General features: G+C 40.2%; 1 protein-coding gene across 1 annotated transcript in view; it reads right to left on the bottom strand.

The window, feature by feature from the left end:
* The window catches only part of MAP3K2 (mitogen-activated protein kinase kinase kinase 2), a 92,533-nt gene that overhangs the window by 40,463 nt on the left and 26,623 nt on the right, over positions 1–25,447 (bottom strand). Inside the window, exons 2-4 of the mRNA XM_073305011.2 lie at positions 13,170–13,239; positions 4,355–4,494; positions 1,028–1,068 (exon numbers count right to left, since the gene is read on the bottom strand). Of these exons, the coding sequence (XP_073161112.1) occupies positions 1,028–1,068; positions 4,355–4,494; positions 13,170–13,176 (188 nt within the window). The 5' untranslated portion in view covers positions 13,177–13,239. The remainder of the gene's footprint in view (positions 1–1,027; positions 1,069–4,354; positions 4,495–13,169; positions 13,240–25,447) is intronic.

The raw sequence follows: 25,447 nt of genomic DNA, 5'->3' as shown, positions 1-25,447 counted from the left end.
ATCAAAACGTTTCCTTTTCTTACTAATGTAGGGCTTGATCCTGCAACCACTTATTCATATGAGAATAAGTCCCAGTAACTTTACTCGTGAATAAAGTTATTCATGAGAGAGCATTTGAAGAATCAGGTCCATTCTTTGGAATTTACATCTAAGTAAATCCTATTTGACAATTCCTTGACTAATCGAAAGGGTATAAAGCTAATTATGCAATGAAAAAAGTTTTCTAAATCCCACTTTTCACTCTTACAAATATATCAACTTAATAAAGCTTAGGGCTGGAAGAAGTCTCCAGATTAGTCTGCCCTTCTGCAAAAGTGCATGAATTGCTCAACTCATTTCTCTGGAAGTTACATTGCGAGTTTGTCTACACATTTCTGGTAATGGAAAACCGCTCTGGGTCAGGTATTCCTCTGACCTCATGATCAACATTTTTTTTCTTAACATTTAAACTAGACTTTTATAGATAATTTTATAGATCATTGCTGCTAGTGACTACAACACACAGCATCAGACCCCAACTAGGATGGCAGGCAAATATGGTAGTCTCAGTAATCACTATAAATTCTTTGTACTGATAACAAAATAGCTCTGGTGATCCAGTTTAGATTTTGCATTCTCACTTCATGTACCATGACCATACTGCTTCAACAATTCCTGACCACATATACAAATCTACTTATATTTGAGGTGTACACTCCTTGTTTGTGTAATTAATCTATGCTAGAAAGTTCTATTTTAAAAGCTAACATATGAAGATTTGGTAAGACATTTGCTAATAAGATACCTTTTTAGTTTTAAGAACAGTTTGGGGTCTACATTTAACAGCTTTTAATTAATTTTGTTTAAATTATACATTTCTATTTTCTGCTTATTTGTGCTGACTGTTCTATTTCTCTTAAGTCATGTGTGTACATCAATTTCTATCAAGTACTTTTAATGGTTTCTTTGGGACACTAGCAGAGAAATAGCAATAAAACCCATAAACTAGCAATAGAAATGCATTAAAAAGTTTCTTTTCCTGCCTTACCTTTTTTCACCTCGGTGTTCGAATTTGACTCTAACATCATTCTGTAATGAAAGAGAGAAATTATACATTTTTTAAAAAGCCATAATAGAAACCATTATAAATTATTAGTTGGTGACAAATTCTTACTCAGAAAACCATAAAAATACATTTAACATTCTCAGACATTTTGTTTAATCTTTAGAGGGGCCATAAGGTTTATTTATATTCTTTTCTGCCTTACTGAACATTTTGGCAGAAACTAACACAGACAAGTGGAAGATTATTTCTTCTGGTAAGGTATCCGATATGATAAGTCCAGAAATCCATGAGGATCAAAAGGATGGTTTTGAAGTAAACTAAACACTTGTGTGAGAAAAAACACACATTGGCCAGGAACGGCGAACCGCGGCCACTGGGAGCTGCAAGGGGTCATACCTGCCAACGTAAACAAAATGTCTCACAGCCCCCCAGTGGATTACTCTGATGGGCCACGTGCCAAAGATTTCCAACCCCTGATTTACATTTAGCTGTATTAAAATGCATGTAGTTTGCTTGTGCCCACTTTACCAAACGATCCAGATCGCTCTGAATCAGTGACCTTTGCTCTTCATTATTTACTGCTCCCCAACTTTTGTGTCATCTGTAAACTTTATCAGCAATGATTTTTAGGTTGTCTTCCAGATAATTCATAAAAATATTAAAATAACTGAACGGAACCCAGCGGGACCCGACGAAAAACACACCAGTTCAATGATTCTCATTTCACAGTTATTTTTTCAGACTCATCAGTTAGCTAGTTTTTTAATTAATTTAACATGTGCCATTTTTCTTTTAGATCTTCCTAGTTTTTTAATCAAAATGTCATGTGGTACCAAGTCAAACACCTTACAGAACTCTAAGGATATTATACCAACACTATGACCTGTATCAACCATAATTGATTTTTTAAATGAGATTACAAGTTAGTTTAATGGGATCTATTTTCCCTAAACCCATGCGATTTGCATTAATTATATTATTCTCCTTTAACTATTTATTAATTGAGTCCCATATCAGCCACTCCATTATCTTTCCAAGGATCAATGTCAGTCAGACAAGCCTACAATTTACCTGAGTCATCCCATTTATTCTTTTTAAAAATTGGCACAACATTAGCTTTCTTCCAGTCTTCTGGAATTTCCCCAGTGCTCCAGCATTTCAGCATTAATGGTCCAGTCAGCTCCTCAGCAAGCTCTTTTAAAATTCTTGGATGGGCAGTTATTTGGGCATGCTGATTTAAAAATGGTCAGCTTTCCATTCCACTAATATCTCTGAAGGATGTTAAAGAGTGTTATCACCATATGATGAGACCATATCATCTGTTTTTCCCCAAATACGGAACAGAAATATTTATTGAACCACGTCCACTTTTTCTGCATTATTATTGATAATTCTACCATTTCCATGCAGTAATGGAGCAATACTACTGTCGGGATACTTTTTGTTCCTAATATATTTTTTAAAACTTGTTTTTTCATCTTAATATACACACATGCTTTACAGCTGCCTTCACTTCCCCTCTAAACCAGGTCAGTTTTTTTTAACCAAGACAGCCTTCTTCCTTGATTATGACTCTCTGGGCAGCTAGCAAGGTGTTAAAGTATTTCCAATTATCATTCAATTTTTTCTGATTAAAATCTTCCTCTCATCTGATTTGGCTCACAATTGTTTTCAGCTTTGTGAAACTGGCCCTGTAAAAGCACCAAGTACACACATTACTGGTTTGGACTTTATTCTGCTTGCATATTATGATACAAGCTTGTATCTAAGCTACCATTAATTTTTAGTTTTGTAATCAGTTCCTCTTCATCGGTTAGGTCAAGGTCTAAGAAAGAATTACCCACATATTGGCTGCAACACTTTTTGAGTTAGGAAATTGTCATCTATAATGTCTAGGAATTCTAAGTCTGTTTTAATACTGGCAGCATGAGAACTCCAGCACATCACTCAAACTGAAGTTCTCCATGATCTCACAGTTCTTTTCCCTACACATTGTAAATAGGTACATAAGGAGGTTGTCATCCTGTTCCCTAGTATGATTGGGAGGTCTATAGCAGACACCAACTAGTACCCCATCTTGTGCTTTATTTGTTAGGATATTGATCCATAAACATTCAAGATCATTTTCTTCCAAGTTATCACTGACTCAGAAACAGATTATGCGATTTATGACAGAGTGCCACTCCTCCTCTCCTTCTGCCCGCTCAATCCTTCCTAAATCAGTATTGCCATTTTAACATTCTGATTGTGTGAATCAACCCATCAGGTTTCAGTAATACCAACCTCATCAAATTTATGCTCAAACGGAAAATTCCAATCACAATTCCTTGTTTGTTACAAGTGGAATATCTATGGCTTTTAAACCACCAATAAGGAATGACCCCCGCCCCCTTCTTCCAAATACTGAAGATAAAATAGATTAATACACAAATACATGTAAAAATTCAAATGTCTTGATAGACCACCAATTCAGGCCCCAATCCAACAAACATCCATTTAATTCTATGGGATTATTCTCATGAGCAATGCTATTCACATGCCCTTATACAGAATGTACAGAATGTGACCTACTGTACAAAGGCAAAAAACTGTGGCTTTTTGCTTCTTTATGAAGCTCACAGAAGCCCTAAATATTATTTTTCAAAATAAATATAAAATTTGAACATTCTGACTAAAAACTTCTCCCCCCACCCAATTGTTCAGCTTTATCAATTCTCTTTTGCAATACCACAATCTCCACTAGTTCTCTAGCTGCCCATAGTCTCTGGGAAAAACACAGTTCACAAGAACTAGTATTTCTAATGTCAAACAAATGAAAAAAAAATCTTTCATACTTTCTCTATGTATTTCCCCCCACTGCAAACCACCTTTAATATGACAGTTTCAATACCTGGATAGTCCAATTCAGTTGTATATGACTAAATTCAGTCTAAAGAAACAATTCAAAGAAGGGACGGCAGCAAATCTTGCTTTTAAAATAAAAATCCTAAAATAAGTCAGCAAAAAAGACTGTGATCCAAACCAAAGTGTGATCTTGACAATTAGTGTAATTCTCGGTCTTTAAATATTCAATTAGGGAGTAGGAAGGGGATGCTTTACCTTCACCAGATACATTTAGTGTGCATGTGTTTAGAATGTGTCCTGAAACATTACTCTTCATTTTTGTAACTAATTTCAAAAATATGCAGCATCCACAAGGGATTAGAATCGCTCATTTAACACTGACTTTGGTCTTGCAATTGGAAAATTATAGAAGTCACAGTAGGATATACATTGTTCATTGTGTTAGACAAGAATGCAGAAAATTACCTGTTTTTTGGGTGAAGATGATTTTGGTTTTCCTGTTTCTTGTACTGGCAATGCAGGACGACTAGCCTTATGAAGGACAGCCAAATCCTGCATGATTGAATTCAAAGCTTGCTGCTCGATAGAATTGAAAGACTGATCATCTGTTTAAAAAAAAAACCAAAAAAACAAACACACCAACAATAGGACACTTAAAAGTTCAAATTGTTTCACTTGAAAGCTGCATTTAAAAATTGACTAGGAAAATAAACATGTTTCCTAAAAACTTAAGAAAGGGCACACACATTCATCACAATTAGCTAAAAAAAAAAAGAGATCCTGTAGCTAGCATGTTGCAATTACAAACATTCATTAATTTGTTTCTAGGAAGTAACATCATAAGCAGGACTTAAGGAACTAAACTTTTATTGTTAAGTACTTAAATTTAAATTTTTGAAAAAAAGTAAAAGCAGCTTCCCAACAAATTAGGACTGACAATTCAATTCACCTTGATACAACTGCAGACTATAACTAGGAAAAAGGGTTTCAAAGGCTGTTTCATGTAAAACGCTTAGGAAAATGTGAGAGAAAAAAATTAGATCTTCAATTTGTAAAGATGCACTATTATGGCAGTACTTGTTTGTGGCACAGAAAGACCAAAGTTAACAATTTACTGTGGGCATCATTCTTCCCCAACCTAAACCAGTAGAACTCAGGCACACCGAAAAAGCAACACATTGGAACTCTAATTAGAAGAGACTTTTGCTACTTGCTGATTGCTCTCAATGTAGTTTTTAGCTAGCTTCAGGACAAATTCTGCAGCAAAGTTCATGTAGACAGGTGGTGAAGAGCTCCCACTAGAATCTAGAGAACTGCTTAAATGGATTAAGCATGCACATGACTTTATATTTCATAAAACTAAAGCCGTTTGCACAGCAGGGAAAGCCTGGGAGATTGGTAGAAAGGAGAGAACAGTTACATATATTAAAACTTAGTTCCTCTTGGAAACTCACATTTTAAATGTGCATAACCCTCCTTTGAGGCCAATACAAAGTCGAACAACTATATGAATGACTCCATCAGTCCTTCAAAAGGTGAAACACCAGAGTCTCTAATGTTTTAATAGAATGCCAATCATTGCAGTCACCCCTGTGGAAGAACTCTATTAGGTTATCAAAGTTAAATATTAATGGCTGCATTGGTCCTATGCATAAATGAATGCCAGGTTCAAAGATTCAATTTTATGATCCTTGACAAGCATTCTTGTGAAATGCAATTTTGTTATAATGTTAATTTTGCAGAAGTAGGAAGCAAGCAAGAATAATGTGCTCTCACTTGAAGAGGTGTCAGGGCTAAGTCAGATGTCACTGACAAATATGAATGGTGACTCCTCAACTTCAGTATTTGCAACTGATACTGTTCATTTATGCCATCACCACCTTACACAAGGAAAGGAAGAGCTGGGGATAACAGCAATTCCATGTTCATCTAGCTAACTTCTCTCTTCTTTAAAATAACTTGTACTGGGATTTACAGCAACTTAATATTTCACTGTCACGGTCCTTTTAAGCTGTGGTTTATGCTGAACACTAAAAAGTGGTTGAAAAGAATAAAATACAAACTTGTATAATGTATAAACAACTGTTTAATGTAAATAGTAAATATAATCCAGATTTTAATTTTTTTAAATTATCCAAAGACCTTTGGCCATGAATGCCTAAAAATTAGTTAGACCAGGTAGGTAACGTAATATCTTTTATTGGATCAATTTCTGTTCGTGGAAGGGATGCATTTTTGAGATTCACAGAGCTCTAAATAATAAATACGAATCTAATAAATATGAATCATCTATTATTGCTCATTGATCAAACTGAACTCAAAAATAAAAATCAAGTTACAGTAAATTCATTTATTTAAAGATAAAAACACTGGCAAGTTCAAAAATACCATTTCCTGTCTTTAGTACCGCAAGAATTGTCATAAAATATTGTAACAGTACCATATGATTGCAGTAACACCACAATTGTAAATGTCTGCACACAACTGAAGATGTTAAAAATGTAGTTATTGTTAGCCAATAGCAGTAATGAGCTACCCAAGAGTTTGTGTGGGATGAAGGTTGATGATTCGATACATTCAAATAATTTAAATCTAGTTTCCAGTCTTTATTCGTGAGCTGTAGCTCACAAAAGCTTATGATCAAATAAATTTGTTAGTCTCTAAGGTGCCACAAGTCCTCCTTTTCTTTTTGAGGATACAGACTAACACGGCTGCTACTCTTAAACCTGTCAAAATAGGCAGGTCAAAACTTTTACTTGGAACTAACCAATAGTGAAAATCTGCATTCATAATAATGGTATAAAGCCTCTAAAATTTTCCTACCAAGGGAAAAATTAAAAGCAGATCTGTTTCTTACTGCAATACTCTCAAGCAAGCCAACTGATGCACACTTGCTCTTTACTATGATTTATGGTGGAGTTTATGATGAGAATCCTGGACCTGGATCAAAGGATTTGAAGCATGTCATCGATGTGCTTCATCAGTTGCTGAACTACCTGAAGTCATCTGCCATGGAAGGTGGTGGAGGCAGTGCAGCTTCGCCAGGCAATGACGACAATACAATTGTGTGAGGTGTCACCTCCTTGTCAGCCCTTGCTTCCTGCTCCTTGAAGGTCTCCTCCAGTGGTTCTGGTTGAGATCGTGGAAGTAGAGGTTGGGGAGACTCTCTCTGCATATGTGCCCTATGACAGCGATTCAGGGCCCTAACGAACTATTGGTGATAAAGGACCCGGGGTCCCAACAAGGTTACTCTAGGAGCCCAGAGAGCATAGGAGGAGGCATCCACCATTGATATCAGGTGCACAGGGGTCAAGGTAGAAAAATGATGTCTTGGAGGATAAACAGGAGAATGCTGTACTGAAATCTGAGAGTCGGAAGAGTCATCCTCAACATAATCCAGAGTTGGTGATAACTGTTCACTTTGGATGGTTCAAGTCTGTAAACAAGGTGGTTCCAATGAAAAAATGTGGAGTGAGCGACCAAGAGCATCTCTGTGCAGACAGCTGTCCGGTACCAGTAAGTAACAAGGATTCTAGCTCAGTGTAGACAAGCAGGTTTTTGAGTGTCTAAACTCCTGCGGTACTGGTGGTATGTAGGAGGGAGTTAAATGAGGTCTGGTGGAGAACGGCTTTGGTACCAAGCTAGGTACTTGTGTTGAGTGTATGAATGCTATGGATGTCAAACACTTGATATGAGGGACAGACTCCAATAGTATGATACAGAGATATGAGATGATGGTATAAGGACCAGGTGTGACACTGCACCCCATATTCTTCATAGTGATATTAGTATGATATAATTATATCATGATTATGATGTATTTTATGCAATATAAGGCATGTGAGGTGTCATTGGAAAGGCTATGGTTTGCTGAATATGTATTATTTTTGTATCCAAAGTTACGAATATTGACTATATCTATTTCACACATAGCTATTCCTGGGCATCCCCCACTAGGCAAAATGCTCTCAGTCTAGATGGCTGGCTGGGAAGGGCCCATTCAGGTTAAATGAGCCATTAGGAAGAAACAACAGGCCTTAGGAGAAGCTTATCTCCCATCTGGTGCGCCTTCCTGTGAAGGCTCTCAACAGCCTGTGGGAGATGGCTGCTGTGACTCTACAGGGAAACATGACCAGGTAACCTGGTGCTGGATTCCATCTTGGAATGTCAGTATTTTTCCACTGACTGGCATGGGAAGCAACCTTTGAAACAAAGGGTTGCAACCATATGCAAAAGCTATAGAAGGCAGGGGAATGACATCATCTGGATTCTTCACTCCCCACCCAAGAAGACTCCTGGAAACACCTGAGGAATGAAGACTGAACTGGAGGAAGTGCTGGACCCAGGCTAAAGGGATTTTTAGCCTGTGAATGGAACACCTGGGGGTTCCAAAATGGAAGCAAGTGCAGCTTGCCCCTTAAGAATCTGCAGCCTGCTTATATCCTCACTTAGGGTGAGAATCTGCTATTCATATCCAACCTATTTAGTATATTAAGCTTAGATTGCATTTTTTGATTATTTGCTAGGTAATCTGCTTTGATCTGCTTGCTTTATAATCACTTAAAATCTATCTTTTGTAGTTAATAAATTTGTTTTTGCATTATCGAAACTAGTGTATGGGAATCCTAACTCGGGGGGAAGAAGGCTGTTGCATATTCCTCTCCACACTGAGGGAGGGGGTGAATTTTATGAGCTTAGGCTGTAGTCCTCTGTGCAGCGCAAGATGGTATAATTTTGGGTTTATATTCTGGGGGAGGGGTTACGTGCTTAAGGAGCTGGGAGGTACCCAAGCTGGAGCCTTTCCATGCAGGGGCTGGTCAGAGAACCTAACTGCATGTAACCGCAGCTTAGTGTGACCCTACCTGTATGTATGCTGGTGAAAGTGCAGGCTAGAGGGGGTTTTGCAGCTTGTCACAGCAGTACAGTGTAAAGGGAGCCCAGTCTGGTGGGTCAGGGTGGGCTCAGTGGTACCCCAGTTCTAGGTGGCACCCCAGGGGGAACCCATCACACGGGGGATATGGAAGGGTACAATGGTGTAGACCTCTCTGACATAAAATTTCTAAACTGGATATGGCCATCTGCAGTTGAAGTCCTCAGTACAGAGTCCCATTTCATAGTATGGCTCTTAAGGGACATTTTAGATGTTCTCAGGGTACTGGAGTGACTGGGAGCTTCAGTGGAACTGAGGTCTCTGGAGCCTTCTTAAGAACATAAGAACGGCCATACTGGGTCAGACCATCTAGCCCAGTATCCTGTCTTCCGACAGTGGCCAATGCCATCTGCCCCAGAGGGAATGAACAGAACAGGTAATCATCAAGTGATCCATCCCCTGTCACTCATTCTCAGCTTCTGGCATTGATGGACCTAACCTCCATGAATGTATCTAGTTCTTTTTTGAACCCTGTTATAGTCTTGGCCTTCACAACATCCTCTGGCAAGGAGTTCCACAGGTTGACTGTGCATTGTGTGGAAAAAATACTTCCTTTTGTTTGTTTTAAACCTGCTGCCTATTAATTTCATTTGGTGGCCCCAGGTCTTGTGTTATGAGAAGGAGTAAATAACACTTCCTTATTTACTTTCTCCACACCAGTCATGATTTTATAAACCTCTATCTTATCCCCTCTTAGTCGTCTCTTTTCAAAGCTGAAAAGTCCCAGTCTTATTCATCTTTTCTCAGATGGCAGCCGTTCCATACCCCTAATAATTTTTGTTGCCCTTTTCTGAACCTTTTCCAATTCCGATGTATCTTTTTTGAGATTGGGCGATCACATCTGCATGGAGTATTCAAGATGTGGGAGTACCATGGAATTATACAGAGGCAATATATTATTTGCGGTCTTATTATCTATCCCTTTCTTAATGATGCCCAACATTCTGTTAGTTTTTTTGACTGCCGCTGCACATTGAGTGGATGTTTACAGAGAACTATCCACAATGACTCCAAGATCTCCTTCAGTGGTAACAGCCAATTTAGACCCCATCATTTTATATGTATAGTTGGGATTATGTTTTCCAATGTGCATTACTTTGCATTTATCAACATTGGGCAACAATACGGCAGATGAAATTCAATCACCCAGTTTTGAGAGATCCTTTTGTAGCTCTTCACAGTCTGCTTAGGACTTAACTATCTTGAGTAGTTTTGTATCATCTGCAAATTTTGCCACCTCCCTGTTTCCCCCTTTTTCGAGATCATTCATGAATATGATGAAAAAGACTGGGCCTAGAACAGACCCCTGGGGGACACCACTATTTACTTCTCCCCATTCTGAAAACTGACCATTTATTCCTATCCTTTATTTTCTTTTAACCAGTTACCAATCCATGACAGGACCTTCCCTCTTTATCCCATGACAGCTTACTTTGCTTGAGAGCCTTCGGTGAGGGACCTTGCCAAAGACTTTCTGAAAATCTAAGTACACTATACCCACTAGATCCCTTTGTTCACATGCTTGTTGACCCCCTCAAAGAATTCTAGTAGACTGGTGAGGCATGATTTCCCATTACAAAAAGCATGTTGACTATTCCCCAACAAAGTGTGTTCATCTGTGTCTGACAGTTTTTTTCTTTACTTATCAGGCGATGACCAAGATTTCTTAAGACATCTAGTATGCCTACTTTCCTTGTTGGTACCCTGAGATTTAGAAATGAAGCTCTTTTTACTGCAGACATCAGTACAAGTGCTGCCTCTCCTGAGCTGGTCACCAAGACTCGGAGGCAGACAGGGTAGCAACACTTGGATCCTTCAAGACTCCTGGTGACAGGGATCCTGAATTCTATGAGGCATAAAGAGTACTCAGAGGCCTATGTGCAGAAGGGTTCTCAGAGCCTGGGTCAGAAGCTAGTCTTAGGGCTTACTCCCTTATCAATAATTTGATCTTCCTGTTTTCCCAAGATCTGGTTTTGAAGGAGCAGCATATTTTACACTTCTTGGGGCAGATGGGTGTCTCCCAAATAGCAGAGGAACCAAGAATGGCGGTCATTGATTTGGGATAGCTTGCTGGCAGGAGACACTCTGCTTAAACCCTGGGGATCCTGCCATACCCCAAAGCAGAAGTTCAGAATCAACCCTCAATCGGGGAAATTGAACAAAAGGGGAAAGAAACTATTAAACTAAAACTATACTAGAAATTAAGTCTGAGTAAAGTGGGCATGGTTGATGTTCTGCCTCAAGCTGAAGGTGGTTGAGAAGGAACTGAGGGCAGTTTGCCTGGGCAGCCCTATATGACCTTGGTATGGGACAAAAGGATGAGAAGGTTGCATGCATGGGCCGAACAGGCACTGTTCCCAAAAATCTCCCATCAAAAGCACATGGATGGGCACACAGTCAGGTGGACACACAATCCTGAAGTGGAGCACTACTCAAAGAAGAATACCAAATGTGATGGGGTCCCCCCCCACGAAGCCTGAAATTAGACCAATTAACCTTAGGCTGCACCTGGAGGAAACATAGGGACTGCTAGGGCCTAATTGCAGATGAAGTCCAGGTCGGGGGAGGAGCTCAGCAGGTCTATAGAGAGAGGAAGTTTGTAGGTTGCAGGAGAGGAAACCTGCAGTTGTACTCCCTGACATAAGGGGGAAGAGCAGGAAGCAGTCCAGGGAAGGAGCAGTAAGGGCTGGGAGAGTAAAAGCCCAGAGCTGCTGGGTTGAGGGTCCCTGGACTGGAAAACAGTGGAGAGAGTGCGTCCGGGTTCCCCTACCAGCTACTGAGAGAGTAGCGCACACCAGGCATGAGGAGAGGACTGCCTGGGACAGGTGGAAGGTCCGCCGTGGCCCCCAACAGCTGTCTCTTGCTGTGGCCGGGCTGTGGCTCTGAGCCGCCACCTCCCTCCCCCACCTGGAGCCACGTTGGGGAGAGCTGAACTGGCAGCTATGGGGAACCTAAGTGTCTCCACCTGCCCTGGGTTAGAGGCCTGGAGGGCAGGGACACAGGCCTGGGGCTGCTCGGGCCCCCCACCCAGGGCAGGTGGAGAGACACAGGCTCCCCATAGCACATCTCTCCCTGACCCGGCTATGCAGGGGAGAGGGAGGTAGCTTGGAGCTGCAGCCCGGCCATGGTAAGAGCCAGGCAGGCAGCTGTGGGAAGCCACGGCAGACCCTCCACCTGCCCTGGACAGGGGGCCCAAGCAGCCCCCTGTCTGTGTCCATGCCCCTCAAGCCCCCCGCCAAGGGCAGGTGGAGGGTCTGCACTGTGGTTCCTCATAGCTGCCCACCCAGCTCTTACCATCAGAGCACTGCACGGATACATAATTTGTATCTGCATGTATGCTGCTATCTGCAAAAATGGTCCAGGGATATCCACATCTGTGGATACCCGCAGCTATAAAGCGGATACCCATGGATTTTCAGTGCTCCATGGGTATGACCTCCCCTTGAGAGCGGCCGTGCAGAGGAAGAAGTAATCTGTTAGACCACTGTATTTGATAAAAATAAGAAATTAAGTTTTAGCTTGAGGACTCTAAATGCAATTTAACATCTAATGCATGTTATAATTTGACAAAATCCCTATTCTTACAAATTTCAGTGTGTGCAGAAACATTAGCAGCATGAAAAGCACTATATTCTTAAACAATCCTGGCTCATTGTTTTTTGTTTTTTTTTTAAAGTATCAGATTAGGACCAACACTTACACAAAAATCAGTTATATCATAATTCCCAGACAAAGAATACACTAAAATAGAGTTACGGTTGAGAGCATATATCAGTATTTTTAGGTTAAAATTGGGATGGTGCAATCATTCTAAAAACTAATCATCCATCATAAATCCCAAAAATTCAGGTTAAATGTAACAAAAAATCCAAACATTTTGAGGTACAGAAATGCATAGTTAGGATATCTAGACAGCCTTTACGCCACCTTGTAGTGAAACTAGGCATCAAATGTGCTTATGATTAAGGCATTTGAGTGTTTGTAGTCTCAGATTAGATTAAAATCATTTTTAAAGAAAGATTTTGCCCCCCACCCATGGTGTCATTAAAGAGTGAGTGTTGTGTATCCTAACAGCACATTTCCATACTTTAACTTTTTTCAATTTCTTTTAAATTTATTCTATATCCACAGAGTAAGTGCTGTAATTTTGTCAACAATTTGCAATATTTTTCATATTCAAACTGGTTGAATGTCTGCTTTAAGTGCAAGCCTCAATTCAAATTTCACTATCAAAGTCATGACATGCATTTCCAGCATAAAAAATGTTAATTACGTAAGTGGTCTTGTTCTTTTCACAAGGAATTAAGCCAAGGTAACAGTTTAATTGGATTCCACTTATAGGTAACTTACCCATCATGGCAGCCAGCCAGAAAACCTGAACCTCAGGGAAATGGCTGTCCCATTAGCATTCATTTATTTTCTAAAGAGAAAAACAATTAAAAAACATGTAAGCTCTGAAGACTTAAGAGTAAAGGTTTAAAGTGTAAAAAATTTACATATGAAGTATAACTATTTTCACTAACTCCTACATTTCTTGAGAGTTTTAAACCACATGTCTGAAACGCTGGAAGTTTTAATCTAATATAACACCTACAACTACAATTTAAAGACCAAATTATGAATCTTCATTTCAGTTGTTATTTCTACCTCAACATACGGATGTGAAAGCTGAAAATCCACTAGAGCAATGGTTACCAAACTTTTCACGTTGTGACCCCTCCCCCCCCACTCCTGGTCCACACCCATAGCTGGGAGCAAGGCTGTGATGGCGGGAGAGAAAGAGCCACAGACAGGAGTAAGGGGGCCAAGGCTGGGGATGGGAGTGGGGCCATGGCTCAGAGAGAACCTGCAGCTGGGGGTTGAGGCACGGCCAGGAGCTGAGACGGGGGGCTGAGTAGGGTTGGGGGCACTCCCTCCTCATCCCGCATGGGGGCTGGCCCAGGCCCTGCCACACACCCCTGAATGTTCCTCTGTGTCCACCTTGGGGGGCATGCCCTACAGTTTGTGGACCACTGCACTGGAGGTATAGACAGCTGTATAAATGCCTATAGGAAAATACTAGGTATTAAATGGAGTGAATTGATAACAAGTTTCTCCAAAAAAGAATTCTTCTGCTGGATTTTCTTCCTCCTGGATCCTCTCCCACAAGAGGGAACAATGTGTTCCTCCACACAGTATTATAATCAAGACTTTAGACAAAAAAATAGTCAGGAAATTCAGATTTATAGTTCACCTTAATTTGGTCCCCACTGAGCACATAAAATATTTTCAGAACTAATTTCTTAGTATTTGCAATGTGCTAACTTGCACAGATATTATGTGACTATACAGACACAAGTTAAAGTCACAGCCATAATAAAGTATTTGTATTTACATTTCTCAATTTCTTTTAAAAATATTTACACACAATTTATAAGGAAAAAATGCAAATGATCACTGAATAAAGACACATGAAGTCAAAGCACCCAGACAAATGAAGTAAGATGGCACTAGAACCCAGAGCCAAACCCTAATCATTGTCACACATGAAGACGAAATCATCCTAAAAACATAAAGGACTACCTTTGACTCTCAATAGTTGGAAAAGTTCCAGGTCAACTGTTTACATACACTATATGTTCATACATTCAGAATCCCCCAGTCACCTTACAGCCCAAGAGAAAGGCTGTAGAGAAAGCCAAGATAGGATAATAGCAATAATGTAAACAATTCAAAAAAGAGTTGAGGCAAAGTATGCAGCTTCTGTTTAACAGTATAATTATCACCATATCTTAAACCACGCTAGGATCATGAGAAAAATCAGAAAAGCACACTTCCTAATTGATCTGCCAGAATACCATCTCACACAACATAGGCAAGGACAGTCTTTTTGATCTGTGGCTGTATATCACTTAGCACAACAGTGTCCCACTCTTAGGTGCTACAGTAGTACAAATAAAAACAACAGACTTTAACCCTGCAAACAGAACTGGCAATCACAGACACACTTCCACTAGTGGCCTCCCACTGACTTCAATGATGTCATGCACATGTGCAGTGCTTTATGTTACAGGATCAAGCCCATAAAAAGACATCCACACATTTTTCCTTTTAATTTACTAAAGCATCTGGCAACACTGAAGGTACAAAATTTTATTTTCTTTAAACGAAAAGAAAAAGTTGTTTAACAAGGAAGTTTCTCCACAAACTGAAAATAGCTTGCTTTCATATAACTGCTTACTTTTAAATCACTCAGCTTGATGGGATCAGAGTTCAGACGCCAAGAAGAGACTTTGAAACACAGAGGGACTGTGTACTTTAGGCAAAGGGAAAAGTAATTACTCTCTAGGTGCCATTCTGGCTAGCAGCAAAAGACTATGGTCACTGCAAAGAGTGGTGTTAAGGAGTTCTGAAGGGAATAGCCCCTTGATCCTTTCTGCTAGATCAAGTATCACAACAGCATAGGCTCTAGAAGGAGAATGGGGAGTGTAAGTGAGGATCTTTATGAACTATAGAGCTACTGAAAGGGGTGGGAAGAAGAGGCTATGATCTTGTAACTATTTATAGCCATTAAAACTTGCCCTCCTAATTTAGAGATTAAAACATGCAGCTCAGCAAAATCTGCTAAAAATCCTTAAAATTATAACAGTAAGCATGTTTGTATCTTCTTTGAGCATTTGTCCATATATATTACACTTTTGGTACATATGAACTCGAGATCAGAATCATTTGACCAGCAGCATGCATTGGTGTCCACCCTCCCCAAGAGCACAAAGGGCACAGAGAAGGTAACCACCTCACAGTTCCTTCACCAATACAGAATCCAAATGTTATAAAACTCTGTAAAAGTAGGCATGGACGGTGTGTTGTGGAACATACATATGGAAAACACATCTTTAAAAAAAAGTTATTTAAAGTAAGCAACTTTTCTTCTTTGAATGCTTGCCCATACATATATCACTCTTTATGGCCCACAAGCAATAAACCTGTAAAACAGCTCTGCCAAAGGAGACATTCAGTCTAGAAGCTCCTATCAACGAATGGTGTTTTGAGAAAGTATGAACTGATCCCCAAGTACACCTCTACCCCGATATAACATGACCTGATATAACACGAATTCGGATAGAATGCGGTAAAGCAGCGCTCCAGGAGGGTGCTGCGTGCTCCAGTGGATCAAAGCAAGTTCGATATAATGCGGTTTCACCTATAACGCGGTATGATCTTTTGGCTCCTGAGGATAGCGTTATATCGGGGTAGAGGTGTAGCTGCTATACATATTTCTGAGACTGAACAATTCTGAAAAACTGCCTGAGCTCAAGTGAAATAAACCCTGACTTGATCTGGTGGATCTAAACTAGCTAACCGATAACATATCTTAATATAACCTGAGACCCACTTACACAACTTTTGAGATGAAATGGCTTGGCCCTTCATTCTCCCCACAAAGGCAACAATATAAGTTAAATACGAAATGACTTTAATTCTATCCAGGTAAAGATAAAGGGGTTTGTGTATATCTGAAGAGTGTAGTCTAGACTGCCCTTGGTTGGAGTGGGGCTTGGGTAATAACACTGGTAGATGAATCATGTGGTTTAGGTGGAAGTCAAAAACAGCTTTGGGTAGAAATTTTGAATGGGGCCAACGCATTGCCTCCCTATATGCACAAAAAAAAAGGTTACCATGCGTGCAGGCAATTCCCCGATCCTACCGGCTGGTGACTGCCACTTAGAAGTCCGAAAGATAGTGTAAGGAACATGATGCTACAACTCAAAGGGAGGACCCATCAACCCACCTAAGTCCACACTGAGATCCCAGTAGAGTGAAGGCTCCCACACTGGTGGGAATACATGTAGTAGTCCCTTAAGAAATCCCCCCAAATTGGGATGAAATCCTGAACAGGAGGATGGTGCCCTGATAGAGCTGCCAGGTGCACCTTACAGAACTGATAAAAAACCCTGATCTTTTTATCAACATTAAATAGTCCAGATATTTAGGAATGTTTGCTGCTGTTGGAGAAATACGATGTTGCTCTGCCAATAAGGAGAACTTTTCTACTTTGCAGCGTATGTGAACCTTGTAACATCCTTTCTATTTTGTAGGATAATGTTTTGGAAATCTCTAGAACAAGCTCTTTCAATGATTGTCAACATCCAGAATGTGAGAAGTAGAGAGGCCAAATTTGGATACTAGATATTCTCATTGTTCAGGAAGACAATGTTTGGACTCACTGGCAATGTTACTGGAGGCTAAATTGAAAGTCTCATGAAGGCTGGGAACCAGAATTGCCTGGGCCAAGCTGGTGCTATCAAGATCATTAGTCTTGTTTGAGTTTCCAGGAATGGAATCTATATATGGACAACACATTTTAAAGAACCACAATTACAGTACGATAAATAACCATATTTTTTACATGTAACAACTGCACTCAAAATTTGTCACCTTTTTTTGTATTAAGATTCTCAGCACTTACAGCAGATGGTGTTAAACATGGTCTCTGAATGCAGATATAGCAGCATCCAACAAATGCTGCAACAGCAGAACATGCTCATACTCATTTTAAAAGCTTATGCTAAAGAAGGGGAAAATATATTCAAAGTTCAACCTGACACTCCTAAAATACAGACCCAGATGAGTCTCTGAGCACATAATCTTGTACTTTATCACACTCCCACCCACTATGGAGGTGCAAGAAATTAAACCAAAGATAGAGGGGCACCATCAACTTTAAAAACACATTTGTATCTGAACTTTTACCTGCCCCCTATCCTCCCAAGCACACCTATGATTATTGTAGCAAAGATTAGAGAAAACACCTTTAATTTCAGTTTAATTGTGCATTTGTTGATACTTAGTTTCATTATTTCCTTTGTGGCCTTAGTTTCCCTTGTTTATGTGGCTGGTGTTTTGTACACCAAAGGAGGAAAAAGACATTTTTACAAACATGAAATTGTTATAGTAAACCTAAAAAAGTTGGCATGTTGATTTAAGAGTACGTAGACTATTTTAACAAAAATTTAAAGTGGTTTCTAATTGCCAATGTCCCTTTAACAAGAGCCTATCAACCTGAAGCAATGATTAGTTCTGTTCTGTTCAGGTTATGACACCATGCCCATCACCAGGACAAGATTCCCTTTGTTTGACCCTTTGACCGCCTTCCTATTCCTGTTATTTTATTAGTTGTCCCCTGGAATTACTTGGCTTCCAGGTCCTGTGGATCCCCCCCATAGGGTGGGGGTGGGGACCTTTTAGCAGTGAGCGGGCGTCCGCCCATTTCCTGGGTCCCAGTAGGAGTAGGACAATATTAAGACATAGCCACTATAGGCCCACACCTAGCATTCCAGTGTTATCAAAATCTCAGCTTTCATTTTCTAAAAAAATAAGTTTATAGTCCTGATGGTTGTGAAGAAAAGCTTGAAAACATGACTCAAATGTAACAAACACAATGATGTCTTACATCTACTGACAGCCTAAAACAATAGCTCAGAATTGAGTGAACTTCCCCATACACCTCAATGGGGTGTTACCTCCAAGACCTACTGTTCTGGGGGGCCCAGACAACACCATTCCTGCAGAGGACTGTGTGTGTCTGGCAAGAGGGGGAAAGAGTGCAGCAGGACTGTTCTGGTCCACCCACCCAAGCAGATACACCCTAAATACTGGGTGGAGCACCCTGCTGGCACTCTGCCTCTCCATGGTAGGAGAGCATGGTAGGACACCTTCCTCACTCCTTGTTTCCAAGGGGAGGAAGCTCCTGATACTGCTCCTGGAAGGAGAAGGAGTTATGCTTCTGCCTCTCTGGGAGATTAAATTGACCATCCCCGTCCCCCCCAGTCCACGTGGGGAAAGGAACACTGGGGCATAAATATTGGGGCCTCCTGTCGCAAGTTGCCAAGGGGGCCTGGATTGCCTTTATCCAGCTCTTAACCATCGGTATCTGATCACCTTCCAGGAGTTCATTAAGTGACATGACTACCATGTATGGTTCTCTCCTTCTCACCACTCAGATGGAAAGTTACATTTGAATGTTTTTCAAAAATAATTTTTATGTCTGATATACAATGTGATGTTTGTAGTAGTGCTCAGATGCCACAGGATTTTGTTCCACAGTCTTGGAGGAGTCCCATAAAAGCTCTATTGCTTTATCAATTTGTTACATTGTTCTTAAAAGAAACATTTTACTCGCTATTTGTTTCAACTTCCCTGAAATGGAAACTGGGTCCTTTTAATAAATGTTATCTATTTTAATTAATTGTCTAATTGTATATTAAAGCACCAAAAATATGTTCTATATTCTCTGCTGAAATGCTGTATTTCCCTGACAACTGTGCTGCCAAATTAACCCCTCCATACACTTTTAAAAAAAGATTATATCCCATTTCTTCAAAAATGAAAGCGTCAAAGGCATTAGCAGGATCTGAAATAGGAAAAACTGGGAGTAAAGAGTCTTAGGACTGGAAGGAGCATAGGGAGCAAGAGAGAAAGAAAGACGACAAAACCAGAGATGAAGCTGAGATGAGATTATAGCAAAGACTTGAAGACAAGGACAGGCAGCATGAGTTGAGACAGAGGATACCCAGGAAGGTATTTCAAGGAGAGGACGTTGTGGTAAGAATGGCAGACAAAGAAGAAAACTAACAACTGCATTTTGGTTATATTGGAAAACGGTAGAGTATTCATATGCAAGGAGGCCAGAACAGAAGGTTACACTGGCCAAGCAAGAGGTGGATAACTAAGGTTTGGAGAAGGATTGGGGCCAGAGTGGTATAAAACAGCTTTAATTTAAATGAGAATCAGCTGTTTTATCTACAGCCCATTATTAAATATTTGTTCCCAATGCAGATACTTACAGATTGCAATCAAGTCACCCCTTAACTTCCTCTTTGCTAAACTAAATAGCTAGAGCTCCTTGAGTCTATCACTATAAGGCATGTTTTCGAATTCTTTAATCATTCTCAGAGCTCAACTCTGAACCCTCTCCAGTTGATCAACATTCTGCTTGAATTGTGAACAGACTAGGACACAGTATTCTGGCAGCAGTCACACCAGTAACACATCTAGAGGTAAAATAGCCTCTCTACTCCTACTCAAGTCTTCCTTATGTATGCATCCAAAGATTACATTAGCCCTTTTGGCCACATCACCACATTAGGAGCTCATGTTCAGTTGCTTACTCATCATGGTTCCCAACTCTTTTTCAGAATCACTAGTTCCCAGGATAGAGTGGCTCATTAAGTAAGTATGGCCTTCACCAGGGAGGGGCAAACTTTTTGGCCTGAAGGCCATATATGGGTATGGGTAATTTCCATATCATGAAAATTGTATGGTGGGCCATGAATGCTCACAAAATTGGGGGTTAAGGTGCGGGAGGGGGTGAGGGCTCCGGCTGGGGGTGTGGGCTCTGGGGTGGGGCCAGAAATGAGGAGTTCAGGGTGTGGATTCCCAGCCAATGGGAGCTGCAGAGCCAGTGCACCGTGTAGAGCCCCCTGGCTCCCAGGCCCCTACGCATAGGAGCTGGAGGGGGGGGAGGCATGCTGTTGCTTTTGGGAGCCGCGTGGAGTGGGGCGAGCACCCGACCCTGCTCCCCAGCGGGAGCTCGAGGGCTGAATTAAAAGGTCAGACGGTCTGGATGCGGCCCGTGAGCTATAGTCTGCCCACCCCTGGCCTACACTCTTTGTTCCTAGCTGTATATAGATATATTTGGCCATATTAAAATGCATATTCTTTACCTACGCCCAGTTTACCAGATCACATTGCCTCAGTGACCTGTCCTCTTCATTGCTTACAACTCCCCCAATGTGTGTGTTTGACAAACTTTATCAGTTATTTTATGTTTTATTCCAGGTCATTAATAAAAACGCTAAATAGCAGAGGGCCAAGAACTGATCTATATGGGACCCCACTGGAAATACCCGTCTGATGATGATTTTCCCATTTACAATTATGTTTTGAGACCTATCTGTACGCCAGCTTTTAATCCATTTAATGTGTGCCATGTTAATTTTATACCATTCTAGTTTTTTTAATCAAAAGCATTCAATACCAAGTCAAATGTCTAAGTCTATTACACAAACACTATTGCCTTCATCAACCACACTTGGTATCTGTTTTTGATGACATTACAAGCTAGACAGGATCTATTTTCCATAAGCATAAGAATACAGGAACATAAGAATGGCCATACTGGGTCAGACCAAAGGTCCATTCAGCCCAGTATCCTGTCTACCGACAGTGGCCAATGCAAGGTGCTCCAGAGGGAGTGAACCTAACAGGTAATGATCAAGTGATCTCTCTCCTGCAATCCATCTCCACCCGCCGACACACAGAGGCTAGGGACACCATTCCTTACCCATCCTTAACAGCCATTAATGGACTTAACCTCTATGAATTTATCTAGTTCTCTTTTAAACCCTGTTATAGTCCTAGCATTCACAACCTCCTCAGGCAAGGAGTTCCACAGGTTGACTGTGGGCTGTGTGAAGAAGAACCTCCTTTTATTTGTTTTAAACCTGCTGCCCATTAATTTAATTTGGTGGTCCCTAGTTCTTATATTATGGGAACAAGTAAACAACGTTTCCTTATTCACTTTCTCCACATCACTCATGATTTTATATACCTGTCACATCCCCCCTTAGTCTCCTCTTTTCCAAGCTGAAAAGTCCTAGCCTCTTTAATCTCTCCTCATATGGGATCCGTTCCAAACCCCTAATCATTTTAGTTGCCCTTCTCTGAAGCTTTTCTAATGCCAGTATATCTTTTTTGAGATGAGGAGACCACATCTGTATGCAGTATTCAAGATGTGGGCGTACCATGGATTTATATAAGGGCAATAAGATATTCTCAGTCTTATTCTCTGTCCCTTTTTTAATGATTCCTAACATCCCGTTTGCTTTTTTGAGAGCCGCTGCACACTGCGTGGATGTCTTCAGAGAACTATCCACGATGACTCCAAGATCTCTTTCCTGATTAGCTGTAGCTAAATTAGCCCCAATCATATTGTATGTATCATTGGCGTTATTTTTTCCAGTGTGCATTACTTCACATTTATCCACATTAAATTTCATTTGTCATTTTGTGGCCCAATCACTTAGTTTTGTTGAGTTTTTTTGAAGTTCTTCACAGTCTGCTTTGGTCTTAACTATCTTGAGCAGTTTAGTATTATCTGCAAACTTTGCCACCTCACTCTTTACCCCTTTCTCCAGATCATTTATGAACAAGTTGAATAGGATTGGTCCTAGGACTGAGTCATAGGAAACACCACTAGTTACCCCTCTCCATTCTGAAAATTTACCGTTTATTCCTACCCTTTGTTCCTTGTCTTTTAACCAGTTCTCAATCCATGAAAGGATCTTCCCTCTTATCCCATGACAACTTAATTTATTAAGAGCCTTTGGTGAGGGACCTTGTCAAAGCCTTTCTGGAAATCTAAGTACATTATGTCCACTGGATCCCCCTTGTCCACATGTTTGTTGACCCCTTCAAAGAACTCCAATAGATTAGTAAGACATGATTTCCCTTTACAGAAACCATGCTGACTTTTACCCAACAATTTATGTTCTTCTATGTGTCTGACAATTTTATTCTTTATTATTGTTTTGACTAATTTGCCCGGTACTGACATTAGACTTACTGGTCTATAATTGCTGGGATCACCTCTAGAGCCATTTTTAAATATTGGTGTTACATTAGCTATCTTCCAGTCATTGGGTACAGTGGCTGATTTAAAGGACAGTTTACAAACCATAGTTACTACTTCGCAATCTCACATTTGAGTTCTTTCAGAACTCTTGGGTGAATGCCATCTGGTCCCGGTGACTTATTACTGTTAAGTTTATCAATTAATTCCAAAACCTCCTCTAGCGACACTTCAGTGTGTAACAATTCCTCAGATTTGTCACCTACAAAAGATCGTCCAGGGGCCCCACTGGATGTTTAGCAGGCTTCCTGCTTCTGATGTACTTAAAAAATATTTTGTTATTACCTTTTGAGGTTTTGGCTAGCTGTTCTTCAAACGCCTTTTTGGCTTTTCTTATTACATTTTTACACTTAATTTGGCAGTGTTTATGCTCTTTTCTATTTAACTCATTAGGGTTTGACTTCCACTTTTTAAAAGATGCCTTTTTATCTCTCTTACTGTTTCTTTTACATGGTTGTTAAGCCATGGTGGCTCTTTTTTAGTTCTTTTACTGTGTTTTTTAATTTGGGGTATACATTTAAGTTGGGCCTCTATTATGGTGTCTTTGAAAAGTGTCCATGCAGCTTGCAGGGATTTCACTCTCATCACTGTACCTTTTAATTTCTGTTTAACTAACCTCCTCATTTTTGCATAGTTCCCCTTTCTGAAATTAAACGCCACAGTGTTGGGCTGTTGAGGTGATCTTCCCATCACAGGAATGTTAAATGTTGTTATATTATGGTCACTATTTCCAAGCAGTCCTGTCATAGTTACCTCTCGGACCAGATCCTGCCACTCCAAACTAAATTGAGAATTGCCTCTCCTCTTGTGGGTTCCTGTACCAGCTGCTCCAAGAAGCAGTCATTTAAAGTATCGAGAAATTTTGTCTCTGCATTTCGTCCGAAGTGACACGTACCCAGTCAATATGGGGATAACTGAAATCCCGCACTATTATTGAGTTCTTTATTTTGGTAGTCTCTCTAATCTCCCTTAGCATCTCATCATTACTCTCACTGTCCTAGTCAGGTGGTCAATAATCGATCCCTAATGTTATATTCTTATTAGAGCATGGAATTACTATCCATCCAGATTCTATGGAACATGTGGCTTCATTTAAGATTTTTTACTTCATTTGATTCTACATTTTCTTTCACATATAATGCCACTCTTCTCCCCTCCCGTTCGTCCCCCCCAATGACCTGTTCTGTCCTTCAGTTATATTTAGTACCCCGGAATGATTATGTCTCATTGATTGTCCTCACTCCACCAGGTTTCTGTGATGCCTATTATATCAATATCCTCCTTTAACATGAGGCACTCTAGTTCACCCATCTTATTATTTAGACTTCTAGCATTTGTGTACAAGCACTTAAACTTGTCACTGTTTATTTGTCTGCCCTTTTCTGATGTGTCAGATTCTTTTTTATGTGAATGTTTCTCGTCTGATCTGGCCCGTACTTTATCATCTTCCATCCTCTCCTCCTGACTAAAACCTAGAGAATCTCTATCAATAGACTCTCCTCTAAGAGAAGTCTCTGTCTGATCCACGTGCTCCTCTGCAGCAATCGACTTTCCCCCATCTCTTAGTTTAAAACCTGGTCTGCAATCTTTTTAATGTTAAGTGCCAGCAGTCTGGATCCACTTTCGTTTAGGTGGAGCCCACCCTTCCTGTATAGACTCCCCAATCCCAAAAGTTCCCCCAGTTCCTAATAGATCTAAACCCCTTCTCTCTACATCGTCGTCTCATCCACGCATTGAGACTCTGAAGCTCTGCCTGCCTACCTGGCCCTGAGCGTGGAACTGGAAGCCCATGTTGGTATGCATAAATTATGTTACTCTCCTTTCATTCTTTATTAAGTCCCGTATCACCCACTCCATTCTCTTGATTGGATGAATGTCAGACCGAAAGGCTTTTAACATTAGCTTTCTTACAGTCTTCTGGAACTTCTTATCAACTGTCTGATTCCTAGCTTCTGATTTATATTCGTTACTATCTACTTCCCCTTTCTTTTATTTGTTATATTTATGTAGATAGATATAGCTATATCTGCCTTAACTTCCCCTCAAAATCAGTGTTGTTTTTTTTAACCAATACAGCCTTTCCCCTCAACTGTAGCTTTTTGCGCATCTAATAATGTATTCTTAAACAATTCCCAATTATCATTCACATTTTTCTGATTAAGCGCTTCATCCCAGCTGATTTGGCTCATAACTGTTTTCAGCTTTGTGAAATTGGCCCTCTTAAGGCACTTCGTTTATATATCACTGGCCTGGACTTTATTTTGTTTCCACATTATAAATAGAAAAGGAGTACTTGTGGCACCTTAGAAACTAACCAATTTATTTGAGCATGAGCTTTCATGAGCTACAGCTCACTTCATAGGATGCATCCGATGAAGTGAGCTGTAGCTCACGAAAGCTCATGCTCAAATAAATTGGTTAGTCTCTAAGGTGCCACAAATACTCCTTTTCTTTTTGCGAATACAGACTAACACGGCTGTTACTCTGAAACCTCACATTATAAATGTGATCAAGTATGACAAAGTTTGAACTCTAACATTTGTGGCAGAGGTGAGAATGTTTTCATTTACTCTTTATATTATTTGTACTTGATAAAATTATAAATTCAATCTAGTTCCAACATTGTTCTTGGCTCTGATTTACAAACAAGATCACTACATTTCTGTATAAGTACTGCCAGATCTCAGAATACTCTACAGAAAGGAATTCTTACTGCATATCCAAGTATGACATGATCTATTTGTCTGTGTCCTCCATTGTCTACAAAACAGACATGTTTCCCATTCAGTTTCTGCAGATGGACAACATACTTTATTTTCTTAGTTTGGATTTTTGCTTTCTTAATTTCTGCTGCATTTATAAGTCACCCAACAGCATGCTGATGTCATATTACAGGGCCTTAAAGGAAATATTTAATGGGTTTATCTTTATCTTCACTAAAATCATACTTGATTAC

The sequence above is a fragment of the Lepidochelys kempii genome, chromosome 11 (assembly GCF_965140285.1).
Source record: "Lepidochelys kempii isolate rLepKem1 chromosome 11, rLepKem1.hap1, whole genome shotgun sequence".
NCBI classification, from domain to species: Eukaryota; Metazoa; Chordata; order Testudines; family Cheloniidae; genus Lepidochelys; species Lepidochelys kempii.
The sequence above is the reverse complement of the archived record's forward strand: the minus strand, read 5'-3'. Positions and strand labels throughout refer to the sequence as shown.